The 19,246-nt window shown below is 44.5% G+C and overlaps 1 protein-coding gene across 1 annotated transcript in view; it reads left to right on the top strand.

Moving 5' to 3' along the window:
- The window catches only part of EFNB1 (ephrin B1), a 107,292-nt gene extending 88,279 nt beyond the window's left edge, over positions 1–19,013 (top strand). Inside the window, exons 4-5 of the mRNA XM_088129283.1 lie at positions 11,205–11,336; positions 17,918–19,013. Coding sequence (XP_087985409.1) covers positions 11,205–11,336; positions 17,918–18,306 — 521 coding nt within the window. The 3' untranslated portion in view covers positions 18,307–19,013. The remainder of the gene's footprint in view (positions 1–11,204; positions 11,337–17,917) is intronic.
- Positions 19,014–19,246: the final 233 nt, after the last annotated feature.

Below are 19,246 nucleotides of genomic sequence, written 5' to 3'. Positions count from 1 at the left end.
AGAGCAAAAATAATCCATAGAGCTGAATGCTACCTGCTCTCCAGCTATAGAAGTGGCTAGAGATGACATATGGTAGAAATAAAACCGTTGTGTAGCAATAGAAGTAGGCAACTCTCACTGACACGAAGCCAGCATTCTCAGAACAGTCTTCTCTTTAGAGCTTGAATATAAAACCAGTACAAGAAGAAGTAATCTCTCAGCAACATCCTTTTCAGCTAGCTCCTCCCCAGCAGCCTGAAGGTCAAAAAGACACATAGGTACTAAGTACACTTCCATTGGTATGCTATGGGTTATGTTTTCAAAAAAATAATAAATACCATCCTCTTCAGGGCTAATTTCTCTGTGGGTTGTGGCAGTCAGCATACTGTAGCACGTGGTTAAAATTCAAATAAGATTTTTTTTTGCATGATACATTGGCAACTTAATCTGCCAAAAATAGCTGCTTCCTGAGGGGTTTTTTTGTGTGTGTGTCTTCAAGTCAATCTTGGCAAGTGCCTGGACAAGTCCCTGCAGTTTTCTTGGCAAGATTTCAGAAGGGGTTTTCCATTGCCTCCTCCTTCCTAAGGCTCAGAGAGAGGGCTTTGCGCCTAACCCAGGACTAGAACTCATGGTCTCCTGGTTTCTTGCTTGATGCCTTAACCACTGCACCAGACTGACTCTCTTTCCTGCATCTTACAGGAATAAATATATGGTAGTCCTTCAGGTTTGAAGAAGACACGCTGTTGTGCAGTTCATCTGTGGACACGGAGGTGGCGCTGCACTCCCAGTTTGGAGGCACAGAGTCTAGCAAAAGGGGGGCCGTGGAAGTCCATTGTTACAATAACTATATTCTGTGATGTGGCTCATGATTTTCCATCAGTTTTTGGTGGCGCCTGTCTTCAAAGCTGGTGGAGGCGTCATAGCACAGGCCTCGCCAGTGGATTCTGTCAGCAGCTGCAGTTTCTAGTTTCCTTGGCTGGATGTCATAGAGGTGTAGGGTTTCTTTCACAATGTCTTTGTAGCGCTTGCATGGTCGACCTCGAGGTCTCTTCCCAGACCCCAGTGTGCTGTACAGCAACTGGTGAGGCATACAGTGGTCATCCATTCTGATTATGTTTCCCACCCACTGTATCTGGGGTCTGATAATCAGGGACTCAATGTTGGTGGGCTCCACATGAATCAGGATCTCCAGGTTGGAGTCACGGTTTTGTCAACAAATGCTGAGGATGGAGTGGAGAGCACACGTGAAATTTCTCCAGTTGTTTGATGTGCCTTTGGTTCAGAATCCAGGACTCACATCCATATAGGAGAGAAGGGATAACCACAGTTCTCTAGACTTTCAGCTTTGTGGAGATACAGATGTTGTGTTGATTGAGAATTTTAATACGCAGCCACCCCAGTGCCTGGTTGCCTTGCTGATCCTGGAGTCAGTTTGTCCAAAGATCCATCGCTCAAGATGATGCTTCCCAAGTATTTGAAGCTGTTTATATTTGTCAGCTGGGTGTCATCAACAGTGATTTTTGGTTCTGCAAGGTTGGTATTTGGCACGGGCTGGTAAAGTACTTCAGTCTTGTTCAGGCTGATAGGCTGAAGAGCATAGCAACATCTGAGAATTTGTTCAGCATCAACTGTAGATCACTGTCTTTGTGCACCAGGAGCACACAGTCATCAGCAAATAGGGTTTCTTGGATGACTGTAGGGAGGCGCTTCATCCATGCGTTCAAGCGGCAAAGGTCAAAGAGTGCTGTCCAATCGGTAACTGATGTACAGTCCCTCTTTCAGATCCTGGACAGTGTGTGTCAACATGCAAGTGAAGAACAGATTGAGCAGGACTGGAGTTAGCACACAACCCTGTTTTACCCCATTGGAAATGGCAAATGCAGCTGATGTATCACTGTAGTAAAGAACGTCATTCCGTCATGGAGTAGCTGAATCAACTTCACAAATTTCCTCGGGCATCCATAACATCTCAAGAGGATCCAGAGTGTCTCCCTGTTTACAGTGTCAAATGCTTTTGTCAGGTCAATGAAGACAGAGTAAAGAGGCTTATTCTGCTTGATGCACTTCTTCTGGATTTGCCTCATGCCAAATACATCTGCTGTACTCTGTTCTGGCCGAAGCCACACTGTGCCTCTGGGAGGTTCCTTTCCGAAACAGTGACAAGTTGCTCAGGAGAATGTGGGCAAAAATCTTGCCTGCAATGGATAGCAGTGAGATATCCCTGTAGTTTCTGCAGTCTGATTTGCTTCCCATATTTTTGTAGAGACCCACAGTGAGGGCATCGCAGAAGTCATCAGGCATCTCTTCTCTGGACCAAATGTCTTCCAAGGTGTCTTGGAACACCTGTAAGGCGTTTGGGTCTAGTGCTTTGTAAATCTCAGCAGGAATGCTATCCTGTCCTGTTGCTTTATTTGAATTCATCTGTGGGATTGCTTTCTTGATCTCATCAGTAGAGGGAGGCAGGACTAGGGCATCCAAGAATGGCAGCTGAGGAATCTGCTGTAAGGCATCATGATCAACTGTAGACAGCCTTTTGAGTAGGTTGGAAAAGTGTTCAGCCCAGAGGTTGTTCAGTCCTTCCTGGTCTTTGATCAGGCTTGATCCATCAGATGAAAGCAGGGGGAGCATCCTGAGTTAGAAGGATTATAAACTGACTTTATGGCGCTGAAGAACTCTCTGGTGCTGTGCATATCTGCATAGCATTCTACCTGTTCAGCCTTTCTCTGCCACCACTCATCCTGCATTTCTCGCAGTTCTATCTGTACTTCGGTGCTTAAACTTGTCTTTCTTTGAGACAGATGATGGATCGTTCTGCCAGTCTGCATAGGCCTTGTTCTTGGCCCAGAGGGCTGCTGAAATGGTCTCATGGTTTTCATCAAACCAGTCTTGATGCGCCCAGGTTTTCAGTCCAAGTACAGTTTTTGCACTCTGCCAATGTTGAGTGACTTTCTGACAGGCCTTGGTTGCTTGTGATGTAATGGGGCTGTGTGCAGGTTGAGGACCGACTGGACCAGCCTGTGATCTATCCAGCAGCCGGCACCTCGCATGGCTCAGGTGATGGTGAAGTCTTTAAGGTCGTGCTGACATAGTGTGACATAGTCATGTAGGTGCCAGTGTTTGGACCTAGGATGCATCCGGGTAGTTTTGTACTTGTCTGCAAGTCTGAACATCATGTTAGTGATGCATAGGTTGTGCTCCGGACATTTGCTCAGAAGCAGCAGGCCATTGTCATCTAGTTTTCCCACCCCTTGTCTCCCAAGGACTCTGTCCCAATTATTGCTGTCTGTCCCCAACCTAGTGTTAAAGTTGCCCAAAATGATGAGTTTGTTGCTGGTGGGGGTTGTCCAAATAGTCTGATCCAAGTCCTCGTAGAAACCTTCCTTGTCTTCATCTGGACTCATGAGGGTTGGTGCATAGGCGCTGACAGTGGTGACGTACCAGGACTTGCTAAGAGGAAAGCGGAACTTCATAATGTGTTCATTTATCCCAGTGGGTAGAGTAGAGATATTCTTCAGCAGATGTCAGGTTCAGCCCAAAGAACTCCACGAGACAATGCAAATGCAGTTCTGTTGCGTTTATTAGCTCAAGACAGAATCTCACCAGACTGAACCCAAGTTCCCAACACTGTGAATTCCTTAGGGAGGTGCCAGCCTCATCTTCTTGAACTTCCCAAGCTCCTGTTGGGGGCTAAGAACACGCTTATGTCTCTGAGCATGGCCTTCATCACAGCATTCCATCACAGCAGAGCAGTTTTGATTGCAAAACCTACTCCGTGACTTCTGTTGTCAGTCTGCGGTTTCCCTTTCCAAAAGAACATATATCCACTCGCTGCTTCCTGTAATGAACTTTCTTCTGCCAGCCTGGTCTCACTGAGTGCAGCGATGTCAATGCTATAATGGCGAAGTTTGGCTGCTATCAGTGCTGTTTGTCTTTCAGGCCTTGACACTTTTTAAAATTTATTATTTATTTATTAAGCAAATTTATATAGCTGCCCATCTCACCAAAGTGACTCTGAGCAGCATACCAGAATCAAATAAAAAGACATAAAAACAACAGAAGAAATATAAGAAACCACATTAATAAATACCATAAAAACCAAAACTACAAACCATAAGGGAAGGGAGAATAAAAATGGCCCCCTCAGCAGTGGAGCCATCTAAGCAGGTCTTTGGTTCCCTGGGAGCCCAGGCCTGATCACATCACCAGGTCTTGAGGGCCTTTCGGAATAGCAGAAGGGGTGGCGCTAATCTAAGCTCAAGAGGAAGGATGTTCCTTGTCTCTCTCCAGCAAGGTGCAGACGTTCCAGGCTCTGAAAATGAGTTTTCCTTGATTGGTTTTTCTTGGTGGTCAACTGCTAAGGAGATGATCTGCCAGCCACGGTTATCTAGCAAGATGTTGTGAGGCAGTCAGTGTTTAGGGTACCTTTTCTAACCCCCTCCCTCATGCGAGAGTGGGCAGTGCTATCCTGGAAGGGCTGTCCAGTCACCCTGGATGCTACTGAACATCTCTGCTGCCCCGGGTACTGAGATGAACAACCACTGGTCCAAGGGCCACCCACATGGAGGTTTATGACTACAACTGCCAATGGTCATCTCTATCTGTTGCTTCACTAGTCCCCCATTGCCACACGGCTCAACAAATTATTGATGATTTGCAGATGAGTTGTAGATGAAGATGAATTACACAACAGAAACATGTGCGTGATGGAGTTTTAAGTGGAAGAGCTGTTGGGCAGTCCCACTCTCTCGGCATAAGAGACCTTAATTCAGTGGCATGGAGAACCATTATGGCTGGAGACCTCTCCTACTGCAGTGGATGACCAGGACGTGTAAGTGTCTTGTCGTGCTCTTAGTGCCCCACTGTGCCTACTGGACTTGTCTTCTTGACCATTGGACCATTGATTAGTCTCCTCCGCTCAATTTGCCAGGGCCAGACTTCACACACTAGGATAAACAAATCCCCTATCTCATCAAGAATTGAAGACCTGTCAGCTACCCTTACCTGGTTTGGCCTGTCTGCCGAGACGGTTTACTGGGGTGTGGCCGCTGCACGTGTTACGGCTGCTTGGAGCCACAGGTGAGAGCTGAGTGCCAGGTGTGGATCAAAGGTGAACGAGCAGCCCTAGAAAGGGCATGGCAGGCCCCTCCACCAGAGATGCTACCCTTCCCTGGATACCCTGTACAGGAATAAATACAACAACAAAATAATAATAATACAAATAATACATACAGTACTGCTTTGGGCTCAGCCAGTGAACCCTCCCTGTATCTACATTCTAAAGCCTCCAGAGAAAACAAAAGCAATGCCCTTAGTTTAGCAGAAGTCCAGAAATCCTCGCCTTGAAGAAGTAACAGAACTAAAGAGAACCCAAACCAACCTGTCAATGAATGTGTGATCAGGGGGAGGTAACAGGACTTTGTTAATATATTGATAAGGGAGTGTAAGAGGGAGCCCCTAATTTTTTTTCTCTCTAAATTGAGTTTGTGCTTGGCTAATCTAACACCTTAAGAAGAAATATTAAGTTTTCTACCAGTGGCATCTTAAAAAAACAAACTGAAGATCAACAGACAAAATTTTGCAGTTATGACTTGCAATACTTGTGACATATTTGTGTTTCTGCCAAAAACAATCTGACATAAATTGTCAATAAATTCATGCCATGCTGCTCTCCCTGCTCTCTGCTGCTCCTGCTGTTCCTGCTGCCTTGCGCTTTGCCACCCCCGCCCTGCCACCCCCAGCTGACTTTTGCTATCTTTTTCCTTCTGCTGCTGGTGAGGCATGCCTGGCCTGGTCCTTTGTGAGGCAGCTGCTGACCGTGCGCGATCTTCCTGAGGCCTCATGTGGCGGGTGCTCCTTGTCAGCAGCAGGAGGAAGAAGACGCTGAAGATCAGCTGGGGGTAGCTGAGCACAAGGTGGCAGGGGTGCAGAGCGGAGTAGTGGGGGTGGTAGGGGTGGCGGAGCACAGGGTGGCCAAAAGGGCAGAGATGGGGGGAGATAGGTGGATGGGGGGAATTGAAGCACACCCTGTGGTTGTAAATGCAGGCAGGTTGCCAGGCACCTGAATTTTGATCACGTGACTACAGGGGCACTGCAACGGCCATAACTTCAAGGACTGGGCCTAGGTACCATTCATTCAGCCCTGTTGTAACTTCAAACAGTTGCTGAATGAGTGGTTGGTAAGTGAGGATTAACTGTAACCATTTTGTAAACAAACTCCAGGTATAGGCTGGACCTCCTCAGAAATGACAAACCTTTCACGTGCATGTGAAAGAACCCCCCCCCCCAAAAAGGTTAGTGCCTTCTTGCCATAATCTCCTTATATATAGTTATCTCATTTGAAAACAGAATACTTGCCAGAATTCCTTTGTTGCTACAGGTAGTTCTCGATTGTTGACTGCCCTTTTTAGTGACTGTTTGAACTTACAACGGCACTGAAAAAGTGGGTTTACGACTGGTCCTTGAAGTTACGGTCACAACGTCTCTGCAGTCATGTGATTGTGATTCGGGTGCTCGGCAACCGGCATGCATTTATGATGGTTGTAGTGTCCTGTGGTCACATGATCGCCATTTGTGACCTTCATAGCCAGCTTCCAACAGGCAAAGTCAGTGGGGAAGCCAGCAGTAAGTCTCAAGTCATGGTCACATGATGTTGCACTTGATGACCATAGGTGATTTGCTTAATGGCAGCAGAACTGACATAAGTCAGGCACAGCCACATGATGTTTCACTTAATGATCATGTCACAAGTGATAGAGTTGCCAGTCCTAATTACAGTTGTTAAGTGAGGACTACCTGTCAATCTAATTTAAGAGAGTTATTCTTCAGATTAACCGCTTCCAGTCCAGGTAGCTATCTGAGATGTCTGACATTAATTCCAATTAGCCCTTGCTTCCTCTACTTGGAAATTAATTTTGATTTGATTTTCTATGGTCAGACCATGGTAACTGACTAGAACACTTGCCAACTCTTTGCTCCAGTATAAGAATCAAGTGACCTGCACCAGGACTAGGTAGGGGTCCGGATTAACCATTTAATTCAAGCGATCCCTAGGACAGCTTCAGTCACCACTTGCTCCTGTGCTTCCAAATGTCCTGTTTCCTAAAGCTATGCTACTTCAATCTCTTGGATGCTTGTCTGACAAATTTGACAGGATTTCAGAGAAGTTTAAAGCTTAATTCAGTGTGATGTGATGTATATGAGACCAAGTGGGTTTCCCACAGATCATTCTTAGGTGGAATTTATACATAGGCTTTTTTTCAGATAGAGTTGCCAAATGCACAATTTCAATTATAAATAATAGTGACCCTGTCCTGGATTATTATGCCAGTTTTATGCTTAAACCGCGATCTGTCTTTGATGACCCTGCCAGAAGGGAAATGCTAATTGTTAAATTTGCTGATTGTGCTGAGATAAAAACAGAATGCAGGTGTAGTTAGCTGACTTTAAAATTTAGTCTAGAGATGTGGGCTGGAATTAACTACTTTAATTGGCCTATTTAAGGGAGGTCTATCTGAGGAATTGCAAGATAAGCTAGTTTGACAGGGCATACCAGACGTCTTAGAGGAGCTGTTCCAGACCTACACGATAATCTACATAATAACCTTCATAATAATCTCCCCCCGCATTGAGGGGAGATGTGCGGGGGACAAGTTTAATTAATAAATAAATAAGACGGAAGGCTAGAACAGCTAAGAGTGGAGATGGAAAAGAGGAAACTTTATTCCCTTTCCATATCCTCCCCCCTATCCCATGGATTTTTTGCTTTTTTAAAGAATTTGGTGCAAGTATAACCCTTGTCCGTTCAAAGAAAACCCATACAGAAGTACACTTGGTCTCTGTTTATACTGCGGAGTGTGTGCACATTCTGTACTTGCCTGTCCTGATAAACTTCCTCACTCTGAGTTTAAGGGGAAGTGTAATTCTTGTCATTTTTCAAGCAAGAATCTTGATTGTTCCAAACTTGCTGTCTCAATAAAAGAATGAGGCCTCCCTTTCAAGAGCCCAGAAACGGGGTCCTCTGACAATTAAGTGGAGCTCAGACGGACATTTTATTTTGCTTGTCATTCTCTGTTCTCAGATAGGTTCAGACATAAATTTTTGAGCTTTATTACCTGATTACTAAACACACTGCTCTCTACCACCAACCATTAAGAAATGTTACAATTCTGTTTGACTTCCTTGCATGTTCCCGTTGTGCTGGGGATGGATCAGCTTCAGATTTTTAATCCACATCCAAGGGATCGTTTGCAGAGTTTAGGCCTCCATGTTCCTCTTTCCACTGATCAACAGAAATTTTCTCCTATTTTACCTGCAAAGTATTCTAACATGGCTGATGTTTTTGGAGAGGAGGAGGCATGTAATTTGTCCCCTCCTTGTTCTTGTCACCATGCTGTAACCTTGGTTTCAGGTGTTCAAATCATTGGTCAATGCCAGTGGCCGATGCCTGCACATGAGTTAGTTTATTTAAAGGAATTTATTGATGACAATTTATTGAAAGAGTTTATAGGCACTCTGCACATTCAGCCTTAACCCCAGCACTTTTTTCAAATAAGAAGGTTGGTTCTCCAAGAGGGGTTCATGATTTCAGACTTTTGAAGAGTTAGCAATCGCTTTCCTTCTCCAGCTGTTCGCTTAACGTCTGGGATGGCCATAGAAGCCAGGCATTTTTACTAAACTAGATCTGTAGGAGGGCTGATAATCTAACTGGTATGAAGGTCGAATACAAATATTGAACTGCTCTTGTCTATTGTGATGTCTTCTGGTTTGGCTAATGCCCCTTTGATCATTATGAGATTTATGAAGGAGATTCTGTGGCATTTTGAACTCCTTCACAGTTGTTTGGCTAGATAACTTTCTGATTTATTCTGAAGACCCAGTTACGTACATGTGAAGATTGTCCTTAAGCACCAGCACCAGTTGTTGGATTACTTGAACTATTACATCTCTTCGGACAGCATCCAAATGGGGGTCCTGTTAAAATAGAATTTATCCTGTCCTGGCATCCTCCAAGGAGTATGAAAAGAGGTCCATGGTTTTGTCCCTAACCTTGCCAGTTGTACTAAAAAGCTCACTCAGAGGCCCTGTTCAAGGCACTCAAACAAGTGTTTGCCTCTCAGCCCCTCCTTCGTCATCCTGATGATGCTCTTCCCTTTGTTGTTCCAGTGTCCTCCTGATTTGGCTCTAGGGGTTGTTCTCCAGGCAGCTGGTGTCATGCCTGGATTTTTGTATCAGAACAAATGTGGAAACCTATCTTGTCATGCCCGCCATCAGGCCAGCCTTTGCCACACAAGCCAGCTGTTCTCTTGGCAAAGCAGCCTTGGCATACAGTTTTGATGGATTTTACTACTGGATCAGGAGTCTGGCTGTGGATCTTTTTTTCTGGAAGTTGGCTCATTTGCTGCAATTTCCACTGTGTCTGCCTTTTTCCTTTGTCTTGTCTTTGCAACGTAGTAGTCCAAAGGAATATAAATTCTGGTTCTGCTTTTGCTCAGGGCTGCTCAGCAAAGTACCACAGCTTTGCTGGGAGGCTGGCATATATTGTTTATTGATTGCATGCTAATACAATTATGTAGTATCTTCAAAGTGATTTAGTTGCTTTAGGTGAGCTAGGTTTTGGCCACAACAGCCCTCAAAGGATCTCCCTGCATTGCCAGAGATGGCTTGGTTGCGTACTACCCTTGTGTTTCAAGATTAAGACATATTTACTCATGAGCTCAGTTTACAGATGATTATAAACTCTGCTGTATTTCCTTCAAAATTGCTCTGCATTTTCTGTCATGTTTTTAATCTTAAACGTTCCTTGCTCTCTTTGACTGTATTCTTTCCAACTATACACAGGTTACGTGCTCCCTTCTTACACCATCCTCTCATCCACAGTATTTTTCACTTCATCATTTCATTGAGCCTCCCTTTTCACCTTTCTCTGCTGCAGTACATTTCTGGGGCACAATCTCACAAAATTCTTTTCCCTCTTTGGTCTGGGTAACTTGGACATCCTTTTTCATTAAGGCCACTTTCCATCCTAGTGGTAGTGAATATCAGTTCATTCTGCTTCCTGCAGTTGTTTTCATTTCTGTAGTTTCTTTCACTTCTTTCCTTTTCTTTCATATCCCTTTTCCCCAAGATCTACCCCTGACACTACCAAACAGGTTCAGAACCTTTCATCACTTTTGCCTGCTTCACTTGTTCATCATGTGCTGTGCATTTAGATTTGTATTCATCTCCGTAGTGTCTGAACTTATGAACAGACTTAGAGATTCCGGTATGAGATCCTGTATAATCGCATATTCCATAGCGGGGTTCCTGGGGAGAAAAGGCAATGAGAGTGACTTACTGGAGTGACTTGTGATCTTCCCTGCCAGCTCGCCATTGACTTTGCTTGTGGGAAGCTGGCAGGGAAGGTCGCAAATGGCGAGCCCATGCACGCGGCTCGCTGCAACATCATAATCACGAGCTGGGCACCTGAGCGGCAGCATCGCAATCATGTGACTGCGGGGGTGCTGCAGCAGCCAGGACTTTGAAGACCGGTCATAAGTCCATTTTTTCAGTGCCACCATAACTTTGGACAGTCCCTGAACAAATGGAAGTAAGCCGAGGGCTGATTAAACAACCATTATGAAAACTTAATTCTAGCTTTGAATGCAGCGGTTTGTTGGGTTCTTGACAGGAAGAGGGGAGTAAAACACCTTCCTCTGGTGGCTGCAGACAAGGTCTTCAGCAATCTCAGGAGCTTCCTATATAATCTGCCAATTATCTCCACCCTTCCCTGTTTTGCTGGAAAGCCTAGATGTCAAAAGAACCACTGAAATGGACCTGTGTGTGACATAAAGAGTTGCATGTTTTTCGATTTAATTACAGAATTGGAGATATCTGTGAGCAGCTTCATAGTTAAACAGAAAGCAGGGCTTCCAACTTGGCACTCACTTTAGACTGAAGCTATTTCTTTTGTCTAAACGCAGCTTTGGGCCAGTGAACACAGTGCTGTGCCTGGTCCTGCAAGACAGAGGCCTGTGTGTAGTGGGGAGGGGAGGGGAGGGGAGCCTTAAGAGGACAGGTTGTATGGAACTTTGTAGCAGTTACAGGAAAATGTATGAACTACACTTGCTGGCTGTTGCTGAGATGATAATGCCCTAATGCAGACCAGTACCCCCACCTGAGCCCTCAAGCATCCTCCCCCTGCTACAGACCTCAGTTTTTCACCCCAACTCTTACCTCTTTGTTCTTAGATCCCAATGCCGTGATGCCAGAGCAGCTGACAACAAGCCGGCCCAGCAAGGATTCAGACAAGACAGTGAAAATTTCTACGCAGAGCCCCCGTAACAGAATCCCACCTGTTGTGGAGGACCCAGGGAGGCCAGGTAATGTTTTTCATGGGGACCACCAGGAGCCTGGCGTTGTAGAAGCATCTGCATTCAAGAGTGATTCATAATATGGCACTGTGTTTTTTATATATTGGGTTGTTTGTAATGAATGGGAATGTTTTATGTTACACTTGGCCTCCAGCTGCTGATGGTTCAGTTAACTTCCACTGCATTTTCTGCAAGCTTCCTAACTGGGAAAAGCTCAAAGGCTTCCTCAATAGTAGCTTTCTGGAAGCTAGTTAAAGCCGAGTTATTCCATGGCTTTAGAGTGAATTGTGACGTTGTTAGGGGTGGGAGGTGTGATTTAATTTAACTTAATGTTAACTTTACTATTGGTATTTTATAATTTCTGTGGCTGCCAAGAACCAAACTCTGTGAGGAACGGTTAAAAGGTCTGGGTATGTTTAGCCTATAGAAGAGATATCTGAAGGGAGATGACAGCAGTCTTCGAATATCTGAAGAGGGAGAAGACTTATTCTCGGTTGCCGCAGGGGGCAGGACCAGAATCAAGGGGTGAAAACTGCAAAGTAGGAGGCTCAGGCTATATCTCAGGAGAAGCTTCCTGACTCTGTATGAGTTGTCACCCAGTGGAACAGGTTGCCACAGGAAGTGGTCAGTTCTGCATTGTTGGAAATCTTCAAAAGGAGGCTGAATGGTCATCTGTCAAAGATGCTCTGAGCGGGGTTGGAATAAATGACCACAAATGACCCTTTCAACTTTCTGTTTCTATAATTTTTGTGACTTTAATGAGGAATATGTATGACTTTTTTTTTAAAGGAATATTGAATGAAAACATGTTTTTAATAATACTGTTTATCTTTTTTGTACATGTACTTGAGTGTGTTACCACCCTACAAGCAGCTCCTGGTTGATGAGCTGTGGGCAATATTTTGTTGGCTTCCAAGATAGTCTCTAGATTAGAGATCTTGGCTTGCATAGAATAGCATAAGCATGCCTGGACTAAAATCTTTGATTGAGCTTGTTACCATGATAATTGCATTAAGCAATGCACCATACTTTGGTATTTTATAGCATTATATGGTTACAATCAGTTTCATCAGCTTTGTGTGACTGGACTTATACAAAAGATGGAATACATAAGATCCACTCAAAACCAGGCCAAAAAGGTTGAAAGTTTTCTTTAGGAAGATTTCAGCTTCAGTAGCAGTTGGAAGAGAATCCATAGTGACAACTTCAAGGAAGACACAGCAAGTTTTAGTTCCCCAAACAGCAAATAGTTCCTATGAGAACTGGATGATGCAATGGCATTCTGATGGAAAAAATACCAGTGTGAGAAAGTGCGTAGGTGTGTAAAGGAGTGGTTTTTTTTTTTAATGTGAATTTTTAAAAAAAGCTTTGGGAATGTGTGAAGAGGACTAAACAAGAATCCCTCAGCAGAATGAATGGAATAGAAATAAAAGTGATGAAATAATTTGGAAAGAAGTAGAAGTGAGTGACTGTTGCATGGAGCATTTCAGATATTTGCATAGAAATTGTAAGATTCGTCAAATAGTGATTTTTAAATGAATTCTGGAAATGTTAGTGTCTAAGAAAAAAAAGGAATAAATGCTGCGAAAGTATGGAAAGCTGCAAGGCTGTGGATGTAGAAGGTGTAAATAAAGAAGGGTTAGAAAATGGATGTGGTTTGTATATGGAATAGCAGTTCGAGTTGTTTAATGTGCCTTAGGGCAGCATCTGGGTCTGATGATTGGAACAATTATTGTTCCCCTATACAAAAGGAAAGTTAGCAAGAGTGAATATGGACATTTCAGGGGGCTTCATGTTTTTAAGTGAGCCTAGAAAATTATTTGGCAAAATTCTGATTGAAAGGGTAAAGGCAATGACAAGGAAGGAGATGACAAATTTGGGAAGTTCGTTGTGACATTGTTGGCAGGAGATGTACAGAATGTGCAGATTTGGGGGTAGGCAGGTATGTGAGTGGTTTTAGAAGAAGTGAATGGTAGTCATATAGTGTAGAATCACGGGGTTGGAATGGTGAATAGGCTTACATTATGGAATATGTGTGTGAATATGGAGTTGAAGGCTGATTGCTGAATGTGATGTAAGTAAATGGAATGCTTAGCAACTGATTTAACACTGAGCAAGGGAGCAGGATAAAGATGTGTGAAGTCCCCTTATTTAATGTATTTATGAATACATGTGTAATGAGTCATTATGCTGACAACGGAGCCATGTAGTTGAGGAATGTGAATGCAAATACACTTAGTTTGCAGATAGTGGTGTGTTGTTGATCACTGCTGAAGCCCTGTGGGCTTGGGAGCGGGGTGCCTATGAAGACTACCTATTCCAAGTCTACCCACCTGATAAAATCCAGCAGAGGGGCCATGTACAAGTTCCTCCTCGAGATCTGGCAGCAGGGGTCAGTGGCAAACTTCTCTGGAGTTTCCTTCCCCTACCCCCCCCCCCTTTTTCTGGAGATGACTGTGGCTCTGCCTTTATTTATTTATTTATTTATTTATTTATTCACTCACTCACTCACTCACTCACTCACTCACTCACTCACTCACTCACTGAATCTACCAAAGATAATAGTGGTTTACTACAAGTAGTGAAAACATCAACAGTAAATTGTTGTGGATAATCTAATTAAAATAATTAATAAAATCCAAACATAGTTACAGTAAATGATTGAATATTAACAAACCAACAGCCCTAACAGTAAAATAACAATAATGACAAAGTTAGTCCCCCAATGCTGTCTTAAGAGCTCCATCTTTGTTATCTTCCCAAAAGACATTAGAGAAATGGGTCATTTTAAAAGGTAGGTGATGAGAGAGGATGGAGTTTTATCAGGTTTTTAGGCACACACAGAATAAACAGACTCCGAGCTCGTAGAAGAAGGAAAAGGGCCACCGCGCTGCAGCAGGCAGGATGGTGGATCCCTGAAGGGAAGGTGGGGTGCAACTGAACCCTGCAAGGAGACTAGAGAAGAGCGGTGATAGTTGGTGACTCACTGTTATGAGGAAACAAAATAAATAATGTACTTACCACACCCAGTGGATTAGGAGCAAAGATTAGGGATGTGACCGTGCAATTTCCAAAATTTTCCATGTTCACCAACAATTACCTCTACCTGCTAATACATGTGGGACAAACTATACTGCAATAAAAAGCTGCAACTATCTTATCACAGAGTTTGAAGAACTAGGAAAGAAATATAAGTTCTTGGGAGATCAGGTTGTGGTTCCCATTGATTCTTACCGTATGCGGAGGGGGGAAAAGAATAGCTACAAGGGAATGAATGGCAATAAAAATGGTGCTGATGGGAGAGGTTAGGTTCTTGCAACTGTGGCCTGAGTTATTTGGGTGATGGACCGCTGACATTGTGACAGGTTACACCTCAGAAGGACTGATAAAAATGTGATATGCTAAAATATAGCAAGTTTGACAGGAGGGGTGACTTCGGGGCAGTCCCCCTCTCTCAGCAAGGAAGGAGGCAAGGGCAAACCACTTCCCAAAATGCTGCCAAGAAAACTGCAGGGACTGGTCCGGGCAGTCGCCAGGAGTCAAAACTGACTCGAAGGCACCAAAACAAAAAAACAAAAAAACCCAAAATGGAGTCTATTAAACCACTTTATGAAAACTCAGAAAGAACATCATGACATAAAGTTCATGGTTTCGTTATTTATTCAGTAGTGTTTAAAATGTGGGGAATAAACAAGAAATAACTTAATAACTTGACCTCTTAAAACAGGAAGGCTTCCGTGATTTAAAGATTTGGAGACTTGGTGGGATGAGTCCCATAACAGCAGGTGAAGGAGAATCTGTTGAAAAGAAACAGAAGCAAGAAAGTGGGAGAACCTGCACTCTGTGTTCAAATCGCTGCTCAAAAATCTATTTCCAAGCCACAAACCTTTTAAAGGGGCAGGAAGTAGCAACTCTGGGATTCTTTAAGTACAGGACTGCAGCATCTTTGCAGGAGGCAACTCAGCGAGCCTGGTCCTTCTAGGAAATTCCTGGCTTCTGCTGACAGTTTTCCCCTTCCTAGTGGGGAGGAAGACATAAGAGGATTATCAAAAGACCAGGTAGCTAAATTCTTTGAAGCTGGACATTTCTGTCTTTGAGGAAGAGAGTACTTAGCACTCTTCAAATACCCCAAAAAGCTGTCATACAGAAGGTTTCAGAATAATGGTTTCAGTTGACAGAACGGCAGATTCTAATTGAATGTTGGAAAAAACTAGTTGTTGAGGATGCTTTCATGTTTTGTTGTTGCTGTTGTTTGTTTTTCAAATTCATATATGCTGCCCGTCTCACTGGATAAGTGACTCTAGGCAGTGTTACAAATAAAAACTATAAAGTCTTAGCAAAATTATACAAGTTAAAACTACAAAAGATTAAAATTAAAACTAAAGAAGTTAAAACTAAAAAGGTGGAGAGAGCATCCTCAAGCTACCAACCACCCCCAGTGCTATGAACCCCCGTTAGGTCCTCCTGCAAGTTGGCAGAGCCAGGTTTTGACGCCCTTTCAGAAGGCCAACAGAGTGGGGGCCAATCTGAACCCAGGGTGCAAGATGTTGCAGAAGGCGGGAGCCATGGCAGAAAAGGCTCTCCTCCTGGATCCCCCGTTGGAATTCTTTGGGCAATGGGGTCTGTAACATACCCTTCTTGCCGGACCAGGTGGGATGGGTCAGTGTAATGGGGACAAGATGGTTCCTTGTGTGGATTAAGGGATGGGAAGTAGCCTACATGCCCCTTCCAGCTCCAGAATTCTGTGGTCACAATGAAACTAATCTGAAAGAATAAATGTATGTTTCTTAACATACTTGAAGTTCACTTGTTATCCTTAGATTTCTTTTACCTACCAAAGCTTAATACAAATCTATTTAAGGAGAACCAGTGCTGGCAAGATATATTAAGCCACAGTTTTGTGCACAGTGACGTTCATAACGTTTCTCCTTAAATAGACATATTTGCAGATCTTTGCCAACTGTGCTTGTTCTCCCTTTGCCCTTACTGATTCTCTTCCCCTCCCCTCCCCTCCCCTCCCCTCTTGTTGGGAGGGCTTGGTCAAAGACTTTTGAGAAACCTCTTGTGAATGCAGTTCTTCAAAGGCAGTTTCCTGACCCTTCTGGCAGAAAAATCAGATGAAATGTGTATGAAAGTATGTAGACACAGCCCTGGGAAGCCACTTTTCATCTGTTGATGAAAAGTAAGTGGCTTTCTTCTAGAAGTATCTGGGGATTTGCTTTCATAGGATTTCATAATCCAAACTGGTGCCTTCCAGGTGAGCTATAGTATAACTTCCATAATCCCCTAGCAGCATGGAGATTGACCAACCTGTCTGGGGAATACTGGAAGTGATCATGACGCTCATCTAGAAGTCCACCAGCTGTGGTGAAGCTGGTCTTGGGGTTTGGAGAAGATAATGACATGCCAGTTTTAGGATTCTTGGAAAGGCTGGGCCATCTGGATCTATTTCAGTCTGCATTCTGGCATCAAAAAAAGCCTGGTCACTCTGTTGCAAGAGAAAGAAGTGTGCACACTCCTGATTCTTCTTGAGCTCTTAGCAGCTTTATTGGGTTGATGGTAGCACAGTGTGGCAGTTCATTTCTACCAGAAGAATTAGTTCTATGCAATGGGAATGGTATTCTGCTCAAATTCATAGAGCCCATGTTGTGGGGCCCCATAAAATTTCATCTTCTATGTTCATCTATGTTCTCTAACATATATATGAAGCTGCAGTGTGAGCTCATGAGTGGATCTGGAGAAAATCTCTCCCTCTCCCGAGCAAGGTGAGGCTGTGCAGGTTGGAACCTCTGCTTGGCTTTGGTAATGGTGTGAATAAGGTCCAATAAATTGAACTGAATCTTGACAGACAGATTATTGCTTTTCATAGCTGGGAAATGGGCATGCAGCTCGTCCAAGATAGTTTGATGGTGGTGGTGGTGGTGATTATTATTTGTTCAATTTATATGCCACCCAGCAACTCTGGGCCATTGTCCTTGATGTCCATGATCCAACTTTGTCCTCCAAAGCTAGTTGACCCCTCCCTTGTTTGTTCCTTTCTGGATAGGGGTGTCTTGCTGTGGGGACCCACGATCAGATAATGTCCTGGCTGGATTACTGCAACAGACAGTACATACACTCTCCTTATAAACAATTCCAAAGCTTTTAAGAAAGGTTGCTTCCTTCATATTCCAGTCAGATGGAATCCCAGGACACCATTCTGGGACATTTCATTGGCTGCTTAGTTACTTCCAAGCTCAGTTCAAGCTGCTGGCATTTGCCTTTCCAGTCCTCAGCACTTGTGCCCATGCCGCAAAGGCTCTTTTTGCTTAGCCTCCTTAAGGAAGGAGCATTGCATCATCCTTAGGGAGAAGGAACAGCAGCATCCCCTTTCCCACAAAGGCGCTTCTTTGATCTTAAAAAGATCATACTCTACTTGTCCTAACATAGTTTTTTTTTAAAATTATTATTATTAAGTGTGGCTTTGGCACAGAGCTTTGATTACCCGTCCTCACGAAGGGCAGTTTGGAAGTACAGAGAGGTATACCTGAAGGCTGTCTGGTCCCATCATCAACCTTTCTTAATTTCTGTTTTCCTTCCACACATGCCAGACCCTGTTAACCAAGATGGCCAGGATACCCAAAGACCAGCTGATGGATTCTTCAGCTCCAAGGTGGCCGTGTTTGCTGCGATTGGGGCTGGCTGTGTCATTTTCATCCTCATCATCATCTTCCTCATCGTCCTCCTCATCAAGATCCGAAAACGGCACCGGAAGCACACGCAGCAGCGGGCGGCAGCCCTCTCGCTCAGCACCCTGGCCAGCCCCAAGGGCAGCGGCAACGCAGGCTCCGAACCGAGCGACATCATCATCCCCTTGCGGACTACAGAGAACAACTATTGCCCTCATTATGAGAAAGTGAGCGGAGACTACGGGCACCCTGTCTACATTGTCCAGGAGATGCCCCCACAGAGCCCAGCTAACATTTACTACAAGGTTTGAGGACAAACCTTGGCAGCCCCCACCGCAAAGCACTAGGGGCGCGAGGGAGGAGCGATCTGCATGCCTGGCAGTGGGGTGCCCTCTCGTGCACGCCCCTCTCTTAATTAGCATTTAGCCTTGTAGTTTGGAGCTTTTTAGACCCCGGATTTGAGCAGGAGGGGAGCCGTCCTCTTGCCCCCCTCTCTCCCAGCCTGTTTTATGGCCCTCATTTGGGCTCTGTGCCTTTCTCGCTCTTGAACCCACTGAGGAAACCCCAAGATGGCCGCCGCTTCAGTTTGGTGGGGGTAGATTTTCCAGCTGCTTGTTGGGTTGTCGTACGTACTTTTTCTTCGGGGCATTGGGAGAGGGCAGCCACACTGAGGCTGGCATTTGAAAGGGAGGGGCGTGCCAGCTTTGGGCCTTGCTGAGAAAGGAAGCTGTCTGGCCCTACCTTTTATACATATTATAATTCTAAAGTATTTTTTGTAACTTTTTAAAACATTGTGAAAGATTGGACTTCTGAACTGCCTCCTGCGGTTTTCCAGCACAAGCTCTTCTGCAGGCCTTCCTCCCCCACCCCACCTCGGGGCTCACACCCTCGTCCCTCTGGACGGTCACCTTCTGATCCTCTGTGTCCACTGTGAGGAAAGTGGACTGCTTCGGTTTTGGTCCTTTTTGCTAATTTATGAAACAAAAAAAGTTTTGTTTTGTTTTGTTTTGTTTTGTTTTGTTTAAAAAGAAAACCTGCAAAGTTTGCGGTGGTCAGTTGAGGAGAGAACCCAGTTCCGAACGCTAACAGGAAGGGGTGTCCTGCTCCCCTGGGGAAAGAGTCGGACGGCTGTCCTGCTCACGCATTCAGGAGCCTCCCTCTCCCACACCGGGGGTGCAGGTGGGCGAGGGCATCGGACGGTGCTTCGTTACGGTGGCCTCCGTGAGTTCCAGACTCCGTTCTCCCTCAGTG

This window comes from Python bivittatus, unplaced genomic scaffold (assembly GCF_059951505.1).
Source record: "Python bivittatus isolate LINGU-HERP-01145 unplaced genomic scaffold, Pbiv_v1 ctg000790_np1212, whole genome shotgun sequence".
Classification (NCBI taxonomy): Eukaryota; Metazoa; Chordata; class Lepidosauria; order Squamata; family Pythonidae; genus Python; species Python bivittatus.
The sequence above is the reverse complement of the archived record's forward strand: the minus strand, read 5'-3'. Positions and strand labels throughout refer to the sequence as shown.